We start from the raw sequence: 21242 nt of genomic DNA, 5'->3' as shown, positions 1-21242 counted from the left end.
TGGCCTCAACATTTCAATTACACTGTGAACCCAGGGTAATTTTTAGTGCTTACCACTAAAGGGAAATACACTGATTGCAAAAAACCACAGAACTCAACACATGTAGCTCTGCGGGGATGGTATCTAAGTAGATCTTAGTAATAATGTGTTGCTTAGAATTATGGTCTTAAACCTCACTAGGCTGGTGGCACAATTCATCATTCCAAAACTCTCAGAAAAAAAGTCAGGGTATCCTCTGAAATGTTACAACAAGGAGAATGTTTGCTAAATGCAGGAAGCATCTTAAAAAACAGAAGTTTGCTCATATTAGCACATTACCATTCATCAGCACAAAAAGTCCAACTAATATTAAGTTTCAGTTTCCAAAAGCCTACACGACATTTCTAGAAGTGATGACCTTGGCCAGCCTAACAACTTACTGCTTGCCCCTTCAGTGAACCGTTTCAGCCAGAGACTACTAAGAATGCCAGCAGAAGTGCAGCCAGGCCTCAGAGGAGACTGCAGGAAAACTTCCTACCTATGAACTAGAAGGAACTGGTTTCTGAGAAATATCATCGTTATTTAATTCGTAACAGAAAACAAATAAATAAAAAGCCTCATCTGGAGCTAATTCTAGAAGCAAGGACATGCTCTGATTTAGTCAGTAGGGAGTGGAGATATATTCCCCTAATTTCTAAACCAATAAAATAATTTTGTTTTCCTTTCAGATTTCTATATAGGAGAAAGCTGTGCAAAATCTCTTTTTTTTAGCTTAAAAATATTTTGGGGTGTTTGCTATTCACGAAAGGGTATAAGCAGAGCCACACCAAAATTCTGGCCAACAGATTCCCATCCCACCAAGTCGAGAGGTACTCTCAAGCCTATCTCCAACTCTGCACATAACGTTATTTAGAAATCAGTAATAACATCCATTGATCTCATTAATAAGTCAAGGTCAAGCAAGGTGGCTGTGGTACAATGGCCTAAATCCTAACTCCACCATTTCCTTCAGATTTATCACTCTTAGAGTCCATATTTTCTACTCCTTATTCCCAAGGTCTTGACAGAGAGAATTATTTACACTAAAAAGTTATGGCACAATGAAACAAAATACAAAGGGTTTCCAAGAACTGAGTTTAAAATACAATCTCTGGAATTCCCCAACATAAGGATAAAGTAAGAAAGAAAACTCCAGAAAGCAAATTTGTACCTTCATTTTTCCTGAGCGCTGAACCTGAAAAAAGCTGTTACTACAGGAAACACATAGACAAAACTTTTGCAAGTTTTGAAGAAAGTCAACCTGATTACCATTTTCTTTACCAAAACTTCATCCTCCAAAGTTAGGCAATAAAAAGGAACTGTAAATTTGACCTAGTCATCAGCTTAGTAAAAACTCATGCTGGATGATGAAAAGCCACATCCTCTGCAGTCCATCTCACTGAAGTTCTTGATACAGGCTAAAAACCAAGCACTATCCACCTGTTTGGTTTTTTCTTATCCCTAGAACACCTTTATCTCTAAAACAGACTAGTCCAAAATAACACAATTTCACTGAACTTTACACTGAAAATGTAATCTTCATTAGGCATTATACAGGTGCGACTCAGGGGGAAAAAAAAAGAAAAAAGCCCCACACCAGTGTTTTGCATTGAATCTAATTCAAATTTTTTAGAGATGTCTATAGGCACAGGCAGGTGTCTTTTTCATCACATAACTATATTAAGAAACACCTCATTTTTATTAGAAAGGACATGCCAGTAAGACTTTTTACAATGCAGCAATGCTTTTCTTCCAAGAAAAATCAACAAACACACAGCCCTAATCGCAGACACTGGAGACTGCTGATTAAAAGGCTGCTATGGTCTTCACACAGTGAAGTCCCAGAAGTCTCCAAAGAGGAAGGTTCCAGGACCTCTCACAAGCTGTTCCAATGTTTAACCACCCTAAACAGCAATTTTTTCTCCTTGTGCTCACCTGGAGCTTCCTTTACTACATCCATTTTCTCATCCCTTCCCTTTCAAGAGGCTGAAGGCCCCATCCACCTGCCCTCTCAGCCCTCCCTGCTCCAGGCTGAGCAAAGCTGGGGTCAGCGGCCTCCTGTCCAGGCAGGCACTCCAGGCTCTGAATGCCTTCCCTCTCTCCAGTTTGTCATGTCCCACAGAGAGGGCCAAACACTGGGCATTGGTCTTCTGGGAGGAACACAACTGCCAACAGATGGGTAATGACACCAACACGCTCAGATATTACACAGTACAAATGTTCACAAACACTGTGAACAGTATGACCAACCAAATATGCTACACAAGCACAGCAACAACAATTACATCAGCAGCACTACTCATACTGATACAAATTATTTTTCCCCCTCACTGAAGTGTTGGATCAATCACCACCAGAGCTGAAAAATCAGCATGTAATTCCCTGCCCTTTCAGTCTTCTACTCATTAAAGGATAAGGTCTTGCCACACACTAAATAATGGAAACAAGCAGCAACGGAGGAAGCAACAGTTCAGTAGGAAGAGGACAGGATGAGAGAGGGCATAAAGTGGTCCTTATCTTTAAAATGCATGGCAGGTGTGATTGACAATATACAAAAGGCATACAAAGACTTAAATGAACATGAATACCCTGTCACACATTAAAAACTTACCTCTATATTGAATAAAATAACTCAAAGTACATCAATGAGCAATAGCTTCCCTGTCTAAAAAGCTGGATAGAATAAAGGGTCGAGGATTTTTTTATTATTCTTTTTAACTGAAAAGATCAGGGTACAGTGCAGAACTAATTAAAAAGGTAAAAAATTCCCCCTCTAAAGACTCCTGGCAAATAAGGAATAAATGTACTAGCACTTAAAATCTCAAAGGAACTTTTATTAACTAAAGACTGATACAAACAACCTGAGATATTCAGGTGCACAAACCCAGGATATGGTTCATAAACCCACCTGAGACAATGTATTCCAACAGACTGAGAAACTGTTCAACCACCAACACACTTTCTGTATGTAAAAGAACACACCACACAAAATGTCATCGACAAGTTCGAGACAGTCTGTGAGAGCTACATTCAAAGTCTGAAATTAATGTGCCACTGAAACTTAATGAAATTACCATTTCAAGAAAAACATACCATTTTAACAAGCAAGTCCTAAATCAATTGTAACATATCAGGTATCGGACTTCTGTCAGTACACAGGGGAGTCCTAATATTACAGCCAAAAAATCCTAGGAAACAAGTTCTAGAAAAGTACAACATTCAAAAAGAAATTAAAGAAAAGCAACCATAGTTGAATGTGTGGAATAAAGGGAGAAAGCAACAGACTAGCAAAAACCAAGAAACAAGCAGGAGATTTATCAGTGGAAAACTACAGGTTGACTATTGATTATATAACAAACAAACTCACATGAATTAAATCCATGTGTTGCTTAGATTCAGAGTTGCTCACATTTCTGCAAGAAAATAGGTTGTGTCACCACGACCTTCTTTCTGCCAGCAGCAGGTCTTGACCCTTAATAAAAATTTCACCTAACATCAAATTAAGCTCACAGTATATCTTAGGAATGTATTTTACCAGTCTTGTCCCAAGTGTGAGTACACACACTGTGACCCATCAATCATAAACTACTACACATGTGCCAAGCTCCTCATTACATAAGTGACAGTAATCAGCCTGTGCAAAAATATTTGGCTCTCTTCTGGAGGCTTTTGCTTTAATTTTTTACTGTATCTGTAAAAAATTTATTTCCTAACATTATCTTTCAAGTGAGAAATCATTGTTTTAAAAAATCACCATTTGGCAACTTCAGGCCAAATGGCAGAAGTTCCATGACCTGGGTGTGCTTGCACGAAATATCGTGTCAAACGACGATAGGAGACCTGCACTCCACTAAGATACAGCAAGACATAGAGACAGCACAATTTACCAAAATACTTTCAACCAGATTTCAAAAATGACATCAACAATACTAAACTGACATCAGTAATAACTAAAAATTACTTAATTGCAGGAATACAAGCTCTTGTTTCAGTTTTATGCAACAGTATTTTTCCAAACCTCTCCACTGATTTTCTCAAATTTACATCCTGGCTTCCAAATTATGCCCTATCATGAAACAGATTAATCCTCTAATGAAACTTCCTTTTCTCTGCATTTAATTCCCCTGTAAAAGTTCCCAGCCAACAGCCTGTAAGGGCTTTACCTTGTACAAGACCAATTCAGAAGAACTGCGTTATTCAAAAAAACATATGCAATGAAATATGTATTATTTTAAATGATTTTATTAACATCACAGAACACTAGCAATCCAGTAGGTTTCCAGACTGACACTGGTGACTGAGATTCCAAAAAGGAACAGGCAATCTACTAAACCTCATATTTACAGAAAAGGAAGAATTTTTGGGAGCACGAAGTTCAGGGGCCACCTTAGCTACAGTGACTGTGAAGAACAAGATTCAGGATCCTGAGAGCAGAGAGCAAAGCCACCCTGGACTTCCACAGAACAGGCCTGATCACTGATCAGCTTGGAAGAATTTCAAAGGAGGCTGTCCTGGAGAAGAGTCCAGGAGAGCTGGCTGATTTTCATGGATCTCCTACAAGCTCAAGAATGGTCCTCACCAGTGTGCAAGCAATCAAGCAAAGGTGGCAGGAGGCATGCAGAGACAAACAAGAAGATTCTGACTGAGCTCAAATGTAAAAGGGAATTTACAAGGATCACATGCATAATCCAGGTGATCCAGAAGAAACAAAGACACTGAGCATGCAGTGATAGGGGTTAGGAAAGCCAAAGCCCATGGGAAAGCTAAAACCTACTTGGATTTTGATCTGCTACTGGACATGCAGGGCAACAAGAAAGGCTTCCAAACATACAAAGGACAAGAAGGTAGATTTATCAAGAATAAAACATACTTAAATCAGCCTGATGGCCATTTGTAAACAGTTGACTGGCTTGGTAGATGAGAGAAGAGCAGCAGGTATTTTTTCACCCTGACATCAGGGGGGTTTTGACACTGTCTTTTATTATGTTCTTATGGACAAACTAATGACGTATGGGCCAGATAAAAATTAACAGTGAACTGAACTGGGAATTGAAGGGATTATGAACAACAGGAAGAGGTACAGCTGGAGGCCAAATATGAAATTAGAAAATGTACAGAAACAAACTGAAATAAAGGAAAAACCATGTAAATATCACCACCAGCACCCAAGTTTTACCATAAACATCATCAAACACTGAAACACACTGCCAGAAAAGCTGCTGAGTGTCCATACTTGTGGTCAAAACCAGCCTAGACACCATCCTGGATAGCCTGCTCCAGTTTACTGAACTGAATGATCTTCAGAAGTGCCTTCCAACCTCAATGATTCACTGATACTGTGAAAACTGTTTTTAAATCTGTGCCATATCTTCAGTAGTGAAAAAGCATTTTACAGCAGTTACACAAATCAGATCTGCAGGCAAATCAGGTTCAGACTATTTTTGGTGAAATGCTACATTCTAGCTCAAATCCTTAACATCCCCGACCTGTCCCTGTCCAATACAGTCTGCAACACCCCCTGCTAACACAAACATAGCACTTTCAACATAAGTACAGAAGTGTATCCTCCTCTGGCTTTAGCAACCACTTTCACAATTATAACATATAATCACATGTATATGGAAGGAAGGAGGAAACAGAAGAACAAATTCACCTCAATATTGCCCTCAGAGGGCCAGAAACTCCCAAGTCATAGATCTAACACTGAAAAGAGACTGCTGCAGGTACAGCAGTGATTTCCAGGCTCCAGGCAAAATCCTGCAGTAGCTACAGAAAACAAAACCACACCAGGAAGACAAAGTTCTCTTAAAACAGGCAAAGTCTGTTAATGATGGAAGGAGATACTAGATGAAGTATAATTATACTTTAGTCCATGACTTGCTATGGAAAGATGCTCATTAATTTCTTTTAGTTTTGCTTTTGTTGGTTTTTTTGGGGTTTTTTTAAGATTAAATTTCCGTTTTCTAAATTCACAACCTGTTCTACTTTTCCAACAAAGAGTCTTATCTGCCTGGTTTTGGAGATATACCTAAAACACTTTCTAGTCGTACACATTCAAAAAAGTAGGCCTCATTCTTCACAGATTTCCTTTAAACAGACAAGCTTTCTCACCCTCTAAATTTGAGTAAGAATAAAGGAATTATATAAAAAGACAAAAATTGTGCTCCTCAAACAAATTTATCTACTTCCACCATGTTTATCTTCAATATCCAGTTATTTTCACATTCTTCATATTTTCACATTGTGACTTCATATATAACAGCATGTCAGGTTTTCTATAGCATTATACAGAGAAATAGTATTTGTAGGCTTTTTATTCTAACAAGTGAAGAAATGTTAGTTGCTTGGGTAATTTTTACTTAAACCTGATGCTGATCTCTCCAAAAGGTTTGAAGAAAGTATACAATTCAAGCTATTTACTTATATTCTAGCACATAATACAAAAATCAGTCAGCATTAAAGAACAGAATAGGCACAAGTGATTTTGAAAAGAATTAAAGATTTTTCCTAAAGGCTCATTTATTAGAGGCACTGATTCAAAGCCTGCTGAAGTCCAGAACCATCTCCAGCTGAAAATACTTATACAGGCTATTTATGAAGTATGAATAAATATAATTTCCCCCTTTTTTTAGTATTTTAAATTAGACCAAATACTTTTTTTCACCAATTATTAAAAACTTTTATTAAATAAACAACACAAGACATCTTCTGACATATTTTTTATCATTTCTGAAATCATCTAACCTGAATTTGCTCTTAAAAATAAAAAATAATCCAGAATTCAACCATTTAAAACAATAAATACAATGGAACTCCTCAGAACTCATTGGAACTCAACGTACAAAACAGTATAATGGAAAAGTAAAGCCTCTACTGCCACTTTGAAACAGCCATTTGTAAATAAGGTAACAGAGAAAAACAGGCTTGTGAAATAATGTGCACATAGGCCAGAACAGCCTTATTAAGCAGTAAGACTAAACTGGAAGATCATTCTCTAGTGAGTCATTCCAAGATACAACTAGTTATATTTCTTTCCCAAATGAGAAGTGTTTTTGCGATAAAGAAATCAAGTTCCACAAAAAACAACTGAGCCATGGGATAAAGAATACAAAGAAGGACAACCACTGTTCCTCATGTCTTGAAAATGTTAGCAAGATTCAGTTCAGGACATATTCTTGTAATCCCAGCTTTTCCACTTACAAAAGTAGGGAAGACTAGAGCACTTTCCAAGGAATGAAAGGATGGGTCCTAAGCAGGAAAAGAGAAATCTGCAAGACCAGATTATCCAAGTCGGGGAAGTCACCACAGCATTAACTGAATTTAAGGTCAAGTCACTCCCACAAATCCGGGTTTTAATCTCACACATAATGCCTTACCCTTAACTCATTTGGTAGAATTAATGGTTTGAATTTTTTAAAAATCCAGTAATTTAAAAAAAGAAAAAACGCAAACAAACCACCACCCACACAGCAACACACCACCAAAAAACATACCAAATAACCACAAACAAAAAAAAAAACCACACTAAAACATCATTATCCACTTTTTTGGCACTATCCAAAATAAGATGATTGTAGTGCTTGTGCTTTGCCTCCCTCACAGCAGACACAGAACCTAACACAGAAAAAAAATCTGGTTTCCAAACTTGATTCCCGTTGTGAACTGTAAAGAAGCTTACAGACAACCATTACATTACTTACTGACATTGCATCATCCAAAATTTAAGCCACTGAACGTTGACCATGGAATGTATAAAGGTTAACATGCTGAGGGAGTTGCAAAGGGAGAATCTTTTTCCCAAATAAACTCACACCGGGATAGTGTGAAAAACAGGCATCACTGAATTCTTAACTGAATACAAGATTTTTTCCTAAGTTTATCCAAGTCTACGATTTAAATGAAACAAGGAAAAAATGATTCTCCACAGACAAACTTACCAGTGAGGACTGTTTACCCTGAACACGCCTTGCTGAGTAACTGTCTAATATTACCACAGTCTCTACTCACTCGCATTAAAGAATTTAGTTTCTCAGTCATGAATCACTGATTACAAGACCAGAAACCATCTTAGCCACAGATGCCTTTTAACATTTTAGATCTAGCTTTAAAAATAGTTTTTGGGGGTGGAGTTTATTTGTCTACCCACCCACAAATGACAAAAATCCCATCTCAACAAAACTATTTTTGCGGGCATCTCATTTCCTAGTTGTTGAGGTAGAAGTTTACCTTTTTTTAATCTTACCTTCTGGATAACTGATTCTCAGGACTAGGGAAGGGGAGAAGTTTCATTTTGGGCTGCTCCCTCCAGTCCTTTCCCTCTCCCTGCATCACCCAGACTGATCCATTTGGAGCTATGTAGCTTGCTGTGTAGCCTCTGAAAGTGCTATCTCCTTCCCTTAAGCTGTAGAAATAGAGTGAAAGAGGAGTAACTATTCCACAGCAAACAGAAGTCCCAGCAGCATCATTCACCACAAAAGGAGAAAGGAGTTTTCCACGGGATCTAAGTGGTTTACTGAGTTTGCTGCTGCAAAAAGACCTGGAATCAAAAATTACGTCCTGCAAATTAATGCAGGCCACTAAAAAGGTGGCACAGAAAACTATTCTACAGACAAAAAAAGCACCTGCCTGACTGCAAACAAGTAGAAAAGAAATGAAAGTACAACAGCATACATAACTTGTGTGTACAATTCCCAGTCATCTTGAGCTCTCCTTCAGCTGGGAGGGGAATGGTGAAGAGATAGAGTGAACACAAAAGCCAGCAATGGTGCATTTCATTTAGCTTATTAAAACTGGAGAACATTACACCAATATGATGCAACAGCTTTATCAAAACCGAGTAAAACCAGACATAAGTTTGGTATCTTCAAGAAGCAAAAATAGGCCCAGTCCTGAATATTTGAAAAACTCCATTTCCTGTTGCTGATCACCAACAGCTGCCTTGTTTCATCAAGCTTGGTACAGAATCTCCTGAAAGCAGAAGGAATCCTGATGAGCTAGAATGGATTCAGCACTGTAACATGTAAGAACACCTGCAGATCAGATCAAAGATTGAAGCAGCCCAGCTGTAACAGTGACCAAATGCTGATAGCTGTGAATAATCAGGAAAGAACACATAAACAAGCATCACTAGACTATCCTCCCAGCTTTAATTATTCACAAATCCATAATTCATTCTACTACAAGGGTACTGAGTAACTCTAAATGCATTGCTCTTTCAGAAATATATCCAGTCTACACATGTTTTTAGCTTTCAAAATTTTAAAGCACAGAGTAATAACAAGTTTTAATTAATTTTTATGCAAAGGACCATCTTTTTTTGCTTGATCTCACCCCACCATGCTCATCTGATACCACCAAGTTCTTACTATCTGGTGCAGATAGTAAAGAGCTGATCCATAGATATTCAAGATGAAAATGGAGAAAGTTACAACATCTTAACATCACCTGTCTCTAGTCCCCTCTTTCCCAAATTGCCAAGTCCTAGATTCCATTTTTGCTTTTGATACAAAAACAACTTCATCTATTCAATTATCACAGCTAGCCTTTCTCAGCAACTTTTCCAGCTCTACTATATTGTTTCTGAGATGGGGAAAAACGGAGAGAGATGGGACCAAGACACACCAGCTCTAAGTGTACTATGGATTTATATACTGAGGCATAGCAGAACACATATTCAAAACTATTAGGGAATGGATGACAATTCACTCTTTTGAACAACACCAAGCATTAAGGTGCTGTTTAATCCTTGGAGTTACCTACCAGAACATTTAAGATTTCACCCATGAGCTCCTGGTTAATCATTATCTGTCAGTATTTTTTATATGTGACATAAGACACACACATTTTGTATCAACTAGCACTGAAGAAAGTCCTTCAGCATTTCTGGACAGACAATTCATCTTCACTAATCAGAATAACTATCATGAGGCAAAAGTCTCTACAAAGAAAGGTAACAAAAGAAGCACTTTTACCTCTCTATTGTCATTAAATTCATGAAAACAGCAGTTACCAGACCTGTTTAGATACACAGATAAATCACAGCCTTGGTCACAGTGCAAATTAAAAGAAACTTACTCAAAACCCTCTAGAGCTTTGAATTAAAAAAAAAAAAAAAAAAAAAACCTAAAAAAAAAACCCCAAAAAACAACACACAAAAAACAAACAAACAAAAAAAAACCTAAAGGGCATGGTCTACAAAACACTACTTTTATTGGCCAGCTTCCATTATACAATGTGACATTTCATAACACTTTCATACAGAAAAGCCCTTTGTTACACAGACTCATTCTGGTTCTGTATGCAGTATTTTTAAAAACCAAGAATACTACTTCTCATGTTTCAAAAAAATTAAAATGCCATCAAAAGAGATGATAGCAATGAGCTTGTAAGATCACCTCCATGACATCAGGATCAGAATACCAGCTTGCCAAACTACTTACTGATACTGAACTACTCAGCATCTGATTCAGATACACAGATTGCAACGAATACTGAAGGTTGTTCATGTTCACTTGTTTCACTCTTCCAAATTCCATATTATTGGTAATTTGGCAATATGGGAAACTTTAATAATCTCAGAGCAGCACACAAGCCATTCATTTGTTTTTTCCTTAAGAAAAGAAAGATCGTGCTTAAATCCCACCTCACAAGCAGCTCCAAAGCAACTTCTCCAACATATTTGAAATTTTAACTAAAGCATACAGAAAGCATGAGACTGTATGTAGAGAGTTCCATACAAAAACAGTGCAAGTATAGAGAAGGAGCAGAAGGCCTGAAAAATTGCCATGAAAATTGATTACTCCGGGCAAAGTTTACTTACTCATCTTTTACCGAGATGATTGAGTATAATAAAATTTTTAAATGCATGCAAGAAGGAACAAGTCAGATTTTACAGCCATTGATGAGTAAGAAATGTTTGTGGCTATACATGGAGTCACTGGAGTCACAGGCTCCCTATTAAAGCTGCATCAAAATTAGAAGAAAAGCACAACAACAACAAAGCATGAAGCGCAATGGGACAGCTTGTTCCATGAAAACTGCAGCACTTCTTTTGAAGATAACCCTAACCAGATTTTTATCTTACAAAAAACAGGTCAAAACCCACAGGTAAGAAGAGTCGCCTGCTTGAGGAGCAGATACTAGACCTGCTGCTTTTTTTGTTGACCAAACGAACAACAAAATACTTCAGTTCTCAATTCTTACATCAAAAGGGAATTCTGATAGCTTTGTATACTCCTGCAAACACTGACTGACCTCTAGCCCTCTTAAACATTATGGAACTGAGGACATAAACATTTAAACATGCCTAAACTACCATAGACTTTAATGAAAGAATTTTATTTAAATATCTATCAAGCTTCTTATGAAATCAACCTCATCCACATTCTATTACATCTGGACAGACCTTGAACAAGTAATAATGTATTTTTCTCAAAAGTAACTGGAATTGTGATATGGTTTTGAAATCCATATGACTTCAGCTCCATGAACTAGTTTTTTAGCACCTCTCCCTGTGTCGTTTTCTGATATAAAACTGCAACTTAAGCTGTAGATTGAGCTCCGTTTTAGTTTTAAAAATTGAGTAGTCCATCTCAAGGCTGTGAATGTATCACTGAGCAGATTGTATCTGCCACAAACCAAGTGATCTGTAAGGGATTCTTGAGAGTTTAAAATATTCTCTTTTAACTCACATCATGGACAGAACAAGTTGCATCCAAGACCTCTATTCACTTCGAAGTTTTAAGTCACATCAGCATTTGAATTTTAGTCTTTTCTGCCCCCGCACTTAGACTAAAGAGAATTACACAGATATATTCAACATTAACATTTAAGAAAATTTAAGAAGCTTTGATTTTTTTAAACTCTATTTATTACAGGATTGTTCACTCTCTTATGTCTCAAACTTCACAACACAAAAAGCCCTAAATATTTAGATGAAAAACTTAACTAGAAGAGAATCAAACACAGTCCTTAAAGGATGAGTGGTTTGCAATGAAATTCTAATAAGAAATAGTATTCAATCAAAGTGTAAAGAGATACACATACATACAAATAGGAGGGCACACTGCCATTTACATTAATTAAAAAAAAAAAAACAACCCCTCTCCCAAAAATAACCACAAACCCCACAAAGCAGCCAACTTAAAAATCCCAAAAACCCACAGCAAACAAACAAAAACCAAAATCCCCACACAAGTTCAGGTTTCTCTTTTCAACCTATTTGTACCAACTGCAACTGTTACTCAAAAGCATTTAAAATTTCTCTCCTCAGTACAGTTTATGTGGTTTTCTATTTGCTTCTTGTCCCCGGCCCTTCAAATAGACAAATACAAACCTAAACATTTAAAGTAAGGAAGATTACATTATCCGGCCAACTTATTGATGCCAGTGCAAGATTATTCCCTACAGCATATTTGCTAGTGCTTAATGCAGTCCATACTGTGTGTCCTAACACATTATGCAAATGACACACACATGAAAGAAAATGTCTATCTCAGAGTGCCCCCCTCCACCAATAGAGAATCCGTAATTAGCCATGTCCTCTAAGGAGGCACCTCATTCATCTCACCAAAGCAGCAGCTGCTGGCAAATGGAAATAAAGAAATTTAGAACACAAAGAAACCTACTACCTACACTCCCAAAGGTGTATACCAGAGTTGCAAGCCAGAGTAAAAATCTAAACAGCTGTTTGTGTTTTTCCAGAATGCCCACACAGAACCTCTCATGCTCAGCACCAAATATTTACTAACATGATTTATATCTTATATCAGGTTCTCTCAGACTGTAGAGAGCTGCAGCAACAGATACCAAGGCTTCACTAAAACACTTATCTACAAGTTGTCAGTGCAAAAAGCTAGAACAGAAAATATAAAGCAGCAACACTTTCTGTTAAACACAATTCCCTGCTATACAGAATAATAGGGTACACCTATTCAGAAAAATGCAGTAGTTCCAGCCCCCCAGCACAGAGATGCAGAGAACAAAGCATACAGTTGCGCCTAATCTTTACCATCCTATTCCCAAGTGATTCAATCACTAAACTCTAGTATCACCTCCCAGAAGCGTTCTCTTCAAATCCAACAGCAGTCATCAAAGTAAAGTCAGAAAATTGTTTCCCTGTTACCAAAGCAAACAACAAAAGCAGGGAGAAGCCAGAGTTCCCATCTAACTAGTGTAAGTGAAAAATGCATTTTACTATGGTTTTAAAAAAATAACCAAAAACCAAACAACAACCAAAACTCATACCACCAAAGAAAAACAAACGCCCAACAAAAAGAAAAAACAGACAGAGGAAGCCTTCCCATTAAATAACCTTTATGTACCCAGGAACAGTATACATAAAACAGCTTAATCCCACCTTGCAACTCCAAGGTTATGCACTTTCAGGTTTACAAGATGTGTCAGGCTTCTGGTATCAACATAATCAAAGCTTGTTTGACGTCACTTCTCCTACCCATTATACTTCTACTGTATATGACTACTACTAGGTGAAAATACCATGGAGTGTCTTTGCAAAAAAAAAAAAAAAATTACAAGACATAAGAAGGATTTGGACAACAGAAAAGCACAGCATTTACAATAATCTACATTTCATATTATGAACAGGCAAAGTGTTACAAGATTTCTGTAGAAAGAAATCAATCTGACCAGACAGCATAACTCACATTCACTGTCTGCGAACTATGCTTAGGATAACATATTTTTAGTATACATCCATTATGTATTGTGGCAAGCAGACAAACACTTCCTCTGTAGCAAGGCCCTAAGTTCAAGGTTTTGACGAGATCATAGGCTCAGACAGCTTCCACAATCATGGAATTGTATCTAACAGCCCACCAGACTGACTTTTGGAGTACTCAATTCAGATTGTTTCAATGCAGTTTAGAAACCTCAACATTTACACCAGGGCTAACTCATGCTTTTTTAAAAACAATGGCTCCTGATAACCACAATAAATAAATCTTGTTTTCATTTAACACCATTTCATAATTTTGTTCTATCTGCTCCCTGTTCTATGCAATTTAGCACACTAACAACTGCAAGGAAGAATAGCATACAACCTCTGAATGCTAGAAAACCTCAATTTCGTCTTCCATTTGTTATCAGAGAAAAAAACCAAAACAGCAGCTACAAAGCACCAGTATATGTTCCTAACAGCTTACCCTAACACTGCTACTTAGATTTCCTTGGAAAAATATTTTTTTTCTTTTAGGTTGTACAGGTTGTACATGTTTAGGTTACAGGTTGTACATGTTTATATTATAATCATCATTTACACAGCCACATATGTATGTAGTCAGAGAATTAAAGAAAAAAAACCCAGCTTTTACTCTTTTCAGAGCCTATACTGTTCAGTTATGACTTAGTTATGCAAGATCTACAATAACATGTTTTCAAAGATATAAGAGGGACAAGATCACAAATGCATACAGTGTGCGAGATGAAATAGTTCCTCTTCCCCAACAATTCTCTCAATTGTTTTTGCATGTAAGTAAATAAAAATTACATTAAATAATATGTCTGAAGTAGCAGACGTTATTTTTACATCTTAATAAAAATCATTAAAACTAGCTTACACAGATAAAGTCAACTTAGTACTTTGATGTTTGTCAAACCTTTTAAAGAAAAAGTTCAGTTGTATAATGCATATAATGCATGCAGTAAGAGCAGTTCTTTCATGCGGACACAGTTCAAGTTACTCTCAGTCCATTGCATTTCTCTTGCAAAAGTATTTTTCTTCAGACAACTATACCAAAGTGGTACAATCAACAAAGTTGTGTAACTGGAAAGCAAGAAGTTGCCTTAAAAAAACATTAAGTGCAGTTACATTGGAAGGCAGATACCTTCTTTTTTTGAAGGAACTATTTCCCGCTTCATATTGTCACTTATCAAATACGTAACATTTCTTCATGGAAGAGATCCATGTTTTGTCAAATTAATCTAGGCTTATGCTGACATAAATCAGAGCAGAAGTCAGCATTATGCCTGCATGATTAAACAGGATTTGACTCAAGCTTTTTGAACAGCTGCAACCAAAACTCCAGGTAAGGCTGGTATTTATACTGAATTTAATAAATGGAAGCTTTGTGCAGAATTCTCTATCACCTTAACTAATGTACACTTTTAACAATCAGTACTGTATACTATTTGAATATAAAATTTTATAAATGGATTTTTCTAATTCTAATATTTAACATTACTATTAAAGCTTCCAGCCTCTGAGTATCAGGCATAGAAAAAGTATCAATACCCACCAACGCAGAGCTCCAGAACACATGTTTATAGGCACAATTACAGAAAGACTGACATTCAGTTCTGATAGGAGAGAGACGTAACATCTGGGAGTCACCACTTGGAAGTTTACCAATGTCATCCCAACCAGGCTTTAAAATAGTAAACGATCTATTCATTATTGTTAGCAAGAGGCAAATGATTTTCTATTTTTAGTGCCATCATTGCCCTTCTCCAGTTCCTGACCCAGCACATGCTCGTCTTCAGTTTACGCAGTTGCACTCTCTCTGATACGGTGTAGGAGTAAGAATGTTGTGGGTTTTCTTCTTCTCTGAAATTGAACACTTGTGATTACAAAGCAAGTACTAATAAACGGCTTTTTTTTATTATTTACAGAAGACTTTGGAAATGTATTCCTAATTTTCGACAAATACAGAATCACTAAAGACCATTTACTATTCCTAACAACTCATCTGCTAAGCAAAACAAAAACATGGAACCAAACCAAAAGAAAAATATCAGTCTTAATACAATTATTTTATAAAGTATTTCTAGTATTCACTTTACTATTCATAAACTAAGGAAATAGCATTGTTAAGAATTAAAAATTGGCTTTTAAGGCCACACACACTGTGCTTAATATTTTCTTAAACCTTCATTTAATATTCAGAATGTACTTTTAATACAGATTAACAGTAAAGTATATCACAAAGAGACGCAGCACTTCTTTAAATACAAAACAGTAGAAACAGAAAAGGAAAAAAAAAAAAAAAACAACCCACTTTTTGTTGTGCCCTTCTAGGCAAAGGATGGGAAATGAAATTTACACTAACAAAGACACCAGTTCCAGCCTCGAATCTGGACAGGCCTGTAGGTGGGATGTTGTGACTGAAGCAGTACTGCCTGTACCTCAGCAGGCCTTAAAATCTCCAGCAAAATACCACTACAACCTGACAGAACAGAGATAGCCAATGCTTATTAATCTAAAAGCCAGAAAGAACACGCTCTCACTTATCTGTCCTTACGAACATAAGCCCAGCAATTCTTCCATTTGTAAACGTGTGTCAGATTTCAAAGAGAATGGCAAACAGCCCTGAGAGTCCCTGGCCCTCTCTGCCAGCTCCCCCAGGAGCCTAGAATACGTGACCTGTCCCATTGAACAGGCGCTCCATGTTCAGATGGAGCATGCAAGCCTGAACGTGAAATCTTTGTTCGCAACAATCATTTCAGTGGAGGGGCTCTGCGCTTAGGAAGACCACCAGGTACAGCAACAAAGGGAAAATTTAAAAAAAAATGAAGTGAAAATAAAAATAGAAAACATAGAAAGGTGTAACCAAACAGAACTTAATATCAGAGTAGGCAGGCATCCAAAACAAAACACAATTATCGACCAACATATGTGGTATCCAGAGGACTCAAATCACATGTCCTCTCTTCTACCTGTGTACACAAAGACCCACAGAAGCACCACTTCTCAGTCAAACATTCCCTTTCTTAGTCTGACTACTGATCTTGAAGATAGAGCACAAGTTTTTCAGTCCTTGCTCAAACATTGATGATTACAGTTGTGCATTTCCAAAAACTTAAACTGATTCAAAGTCCTAATTTCTGTTGCAACTCCCTTGACTGTGGTGAACAACAGCTATGCCTGGAGTCTTCTGTAGGGAACGCTGTGCTTCTTCCTCGTGACAGTCTGCTGTATGTATATCTACACCCAAGCATCAAACATAGATTACTTAATTACTGCATTATAATGCAAACACCATATGGGATCCAGTGTTCCAAAACCATAAATAATTTCTCAAAATTACTAGTACCTTGCACATCAGTATTAGAGTACTATAAACCTCTGCAACTGCAGCAATTTTTTTGAAACCTGAAGTCCCTTTTCCTAGTAATTGTTTTTCATTAACGGTATTTTCTGATCTTTTAAACAGAAAAGCCATTCTTACTGCTCAATACAAACATGAGAGACTTCAATTAAAGGGATTTGTTCACATATAGCACATGAAGCACTGTACAGTAAGTATTACATCAAACAGAGCAGATGTCAAGCCACAAATTTTCACTCTGTGTATTTCACACAAATCTATGAAACTAAAGGTATAACACAATAAACTGAACTTTAAGCCACGGCAATATTACAAGAAGGCAACTGAGAATGCACTGCAACCTTGATCAGACATTCACTAGGGCTGTCTACGTTCAAGCAAAGATTACATCAGGCCTGCTGTGATTAAGACAATCACAGGTCCGAGCACATGTTGCCTACCAGTTACATTTTAACTCCAACATGTAAATACCTGGCAAAACAACAGGCAGAGCAGTCCATTTTGCAATTCCACGCCTATTAGTAGTCCCCAATTAGACAGCTTTAACACGATGAGCTCCAAAAGTGCCACAGGCCTTGTTAAGGCTTACCACCACAGGGCGAGGTAGATTATGACAAACCAGTGCCAAAGACCAGAAGTTTCAATGTTACAGAATTTAAAAGCAGATATTAATATCTACCCTTAGCAACGCAGTTTTCTCCTTCTTCCCACACTACCTGAAAAGTATTGAAGTACAGGTTCTCCCAACATGACACTGTTTTCCAGCTGAATTTTATCAAAAAGTCTTAACATCTTCTGTGCTCTTACTTAAAACTGATTTTGTCCTCACCTAACCCACCTGGTTTTAATAGACTGTGGGAACCACTTAATTGAGATGACAGCAGAAAAGAAAATCCTACACCATATTTGACACTTCCAATCCAAGGCAAAAGGGTGAATTCAAGATAGCAGTAAACTAAAACTCAGTGGCCTAAGGTAAAAAAATCACAAAAAAAAAAAAAACCAAAAAAAAAACCACAACCAAACCAAAAACCATCCACACTTCTCAATTAAATTTCTGTGCGCCTAAAAATCACTCAATTTTATCAGCAAACAAAAAGGGGAATATCTACATAAAGGGCATATATTTCAGAGCCCTATGCAGATTTAAATCAGCTTTCTCTTCAGCACAACATACACACTCTAACTTTGAGAAATACAAAATCAAGTTTGTCCTTGTAAATAAAGTTTAAGACAAATCTTAAAACAAGTCTACTGAAGCTGTTATATGTATTTTGTCGAATCTAAAGTTAATAGTTTTTTCAGAGACACTACTATTCATAGGGAGCACAGAAGGATCAGACACGGTTCTGCGTTAAAAACTTTGTCTTGCAAGTCAAAACATGCAATGGTGCCACCAAAGGGCACGCTATTAAGTTTCTGAACTAAACACACAGAGGATCGTTCCAGCAACAAATGCTATGGATAGAAATATCCTTAATATAAGGGACTGCGGTCAGGACAGTGGCAAGCACTGGGTTCAAGCAGACAGAGGCCAGACCCTTATTTCTACTGAAAATCACCACGACAGAAATGTGACAGGCACGAAGCCGTACTCCTGAGAGCTCAGCGAAGCGCTCCTGCAGGACGGGCAGGTTGGGCGTGGGAGCGACACGCCACGCTCTGCCCGCGGGGCGGGGGGGCGAGAGGCCCAAGGGGCGGCCCCGGGAAACCTCCGTCCCGAGGGCGAGGGCGGCGGCGGCGGCTCCGCGGGGCGGGAAGCGGAGCCGCCGCCCGGCCCGTGAGGCAGCGAAGGCGCCGCCGCCTCCCGGCCTGGGAGCGGTGCCCCGAGTGCGAGGCCAGCGCTCGGCCGGGCGGCTGCCTCCCCTCCGCGGCTGGGGAACCGCACCACTCCCAGCGTCCAACTCCCAGCAACTCCGGGGCGGGCGGGCAGGAAGAGTGGGAGGGAGGCAGAGCGGGAGGGAGCGGCCATTAAGCCCGCTCCAGCCAAGCCGTTCCCCGCGGCGGGAGGTGGCCGCCCGGTCCGGCCCGCGCCCCGCCCGCCTCTGCCGGTCCTACCTGGCCGCCGACACCGCTGCCGCCGCCCGGGGGGGGCTCGTTGTCTCCATCTCCGTCGGGTGGCCCCGCTGCCCACCGGGTCGCCATTATTTCATTCCCGGTTACAAAGGAGGCGCAAATCCACTGGAGCCCACATCGGGGAAGGGAAGGGACGGGAGGAGGGAACCAATGCCAGAGCCACTCGCGCACGCCAGGCGAGGCTCGGCCAGCCCAGCCCCGCGGCCGGGGGACGGGTCGGCCCCTTCACGCGGTTGCCATAGGGAAGAGCACCGGAACGACCCTGGGCTTCAGCTACGCTCCCCGGCTGCTGCCTTCATGGCTGGAGGAGGAGAGAAAGCAGATGTGTCAGTCCTCGGCGCGGGGACGCCGCCGCCCGTCCCTTGTTAGGCTAATTGCACCCACTCCGTCATCTTCCTCTTCCTCCGGCTCCTCCTATCCAGAGCTCCAGCCGCGGGGAGGAGAGGGCAAGCGGGGAGAGGCGGGAGGTGTCCGCTCCTTCCTACTTCGCTACACGCCGCCGGAGGGAGCGAGGACGGAGCAGCGCTGTCCGGGCAGCCCCGGCCGGCGGGGGCGGTTGGGCCGCTCCCCGCCTCGGCCCAGCCGAACTTTGATCAACTGGTGGGCGAGGAGAACGGGACCGGGGGCTGAAGGGCCGCTCGCTCTCCGGGCCGGGCGGAAGCCGCCGCCAGCTCACAATTCCCGCCCCGGCTGTATCCAGCGGCGTGCTGGGGCGGGGGGCGGCAGCAGAAAGCGCACAAGCCCCGATGAAGAAGTAGCAACAAAAGACCCCTCCGACAGCAGCGAGGCCGTGCCGGGCTTTTGTCTCTTACGCGGGTCTGCCCCGCTCACAGGCCGCTCCCTCCCCCGTCTACGTAGCCAGAGCCGTTCGCGATCAGACCACCGCGCCCCACGCCCCGCCCGCGCCCCTCCCTCGGGCCTCCCCCCGCACAGACGTCGCTTTGCTTCGACAGCGGCAGCCGGCGGCCACTGCGGCCGCGCCGGCGGCAATTAGGGAGTCTCGGCGCTGGGGCCATCGCGCCGCACCAGCTGCGCCCCCCCGGGCTCCTCCCAGGGCTCCCCGAGCTACCTGAGCACTGACCCGGGCTCGGCGAGCGGGGGAGCCTCAGGGCACTCCAGGTAGCGCCCTCCCGAAAGCACAGGGCTGTGCGCGGTGCCGCTCACCGCGATCGCTCCCTCGGGCCCTAGCACGGCCCCCCTTCTGCCCCGACCCATTACAGCCCATCTCCAGACAGGCCCCGGGGCCGTCCCAGCGCCGCAGCCATGGGCGGCCCCCGCCCTGACAAGAACAGGGGTGTCCATCGCCCGCACCCGCCGGGCCGGCACCGCGACCCCGCGCAGGGCGGCGCCGCCGCCTCACGGCCCCGCAGCCGCCCCTCGTTCCCGGCGCTGGCGGCTCCCGCTGCCTCTGCTGATGGGGGAACATGTCCCCTTTCCTTGCCTCCCGACTGGCGGTTTCTCTTCCCTCCAAAATTCCACCCACCTTCTCAGACGACACGGCGAGGGCAGGAACTGGCTCTCGGCTGCCGTCCAGGGCACCCGCCCTGCGGCTGGGGAGCGCAGAGCCCCGCCGGCCCCCGCCCGCCAGCGCGGCCTGGGGCGGCGGCGTTTGCTGCTGCTTCCCTGGGCGTTTGCGGGGGTGATCACACAGCAGCGATCTCAGACTTTCCGCCCCTAGCGCAGGATTCGGTGCTTCTGCAGCCAGCTCCACCTGCACCTGGCTTCGGGAGGACCGGGACCGCCACCGCCCCTGGGCTGGCTTTGGACGGGCTCGGCCGAAGTCCTGGGCCGCCCCTGGGCCAGAGGCGGGGGCGAGCTTGGTTGTGTGGTAGCTACGAAGGCGGTAAATGCAGATATGTTCTATACTTTATCCTGATCGGAGTATGTGATTTGAAATTTCGTTTTTTAGGATGGTGTTTTCCAGTCTGGAGGTTGGACAAGTAAGCTCTCTCTGGCAGGGAACAAAGAAAAACAAAGCATTTGCAAGAATTGGTAAAGAATTGAGTGAAACAAAGCGTTGTATCTAGTTTGTGTTCTGAAAACAATAGTAATGTTTTGGGTTGTGTTTTTTTTTTACGTGCTGCC

The 21242-nt window shown here is 41.1% G+C and overlaps 1 protein-coding gene across 5 annotated transcripts in view; it reads right to left on the bottom strand.

The window, feature by feature from the left end:
• The window catches only part of ARHGAP21 (Rho GTPase activating protein 21), a 112210-nt gene extending 91430 nt beyond the window's left edge, over window positions 1-20780 (bottom strand). Inside the window, exons 1-2 of one of the 5 annotated variants that reach the window (XM_030264514.4) lie at window positions 20641-20780; window positions 19140-19458 (exon numbers count right to left, since the gene is read on the bottom strand). In XM_030264514.4, the coding sequence (XP_030120374.4) occupies window positions 19140-19226 (87 nt within the window). In that variant the 5' untranslated portion in view covers window positions 19227-19458; window positions 20641-20780. Of the gene's footprint in view, window positions 1-19139; window positions 20013-20640 lie in introns of those variants that run through there. The other 4 variants (XM_072925449.1, XM_030264517.4, XM_072925450.1 and 1 more) reach the window with 4 other exon arrangements.
• Window positions 20781-21242: the final 462 nt, after the last annotated feature.

The sequence above is a fragment of the Taeniopygia guttata genome, chromosome 2 (assembly GCF_048771995.1).
Source record: "Taeniopygia guttata chromosome 2, bTaeGut7.mat, whole genome shotgun sequence".
Taxonomy (NCBI): Eukaryota; Metazoa; Chordata; class Aves; order Passeriformes; family Estrildidae; genus Taeniopygia; species Taeniopygia guttata.
This window is presented reverse-complemented; position numbering and strand designations above follow the sequence as displayed.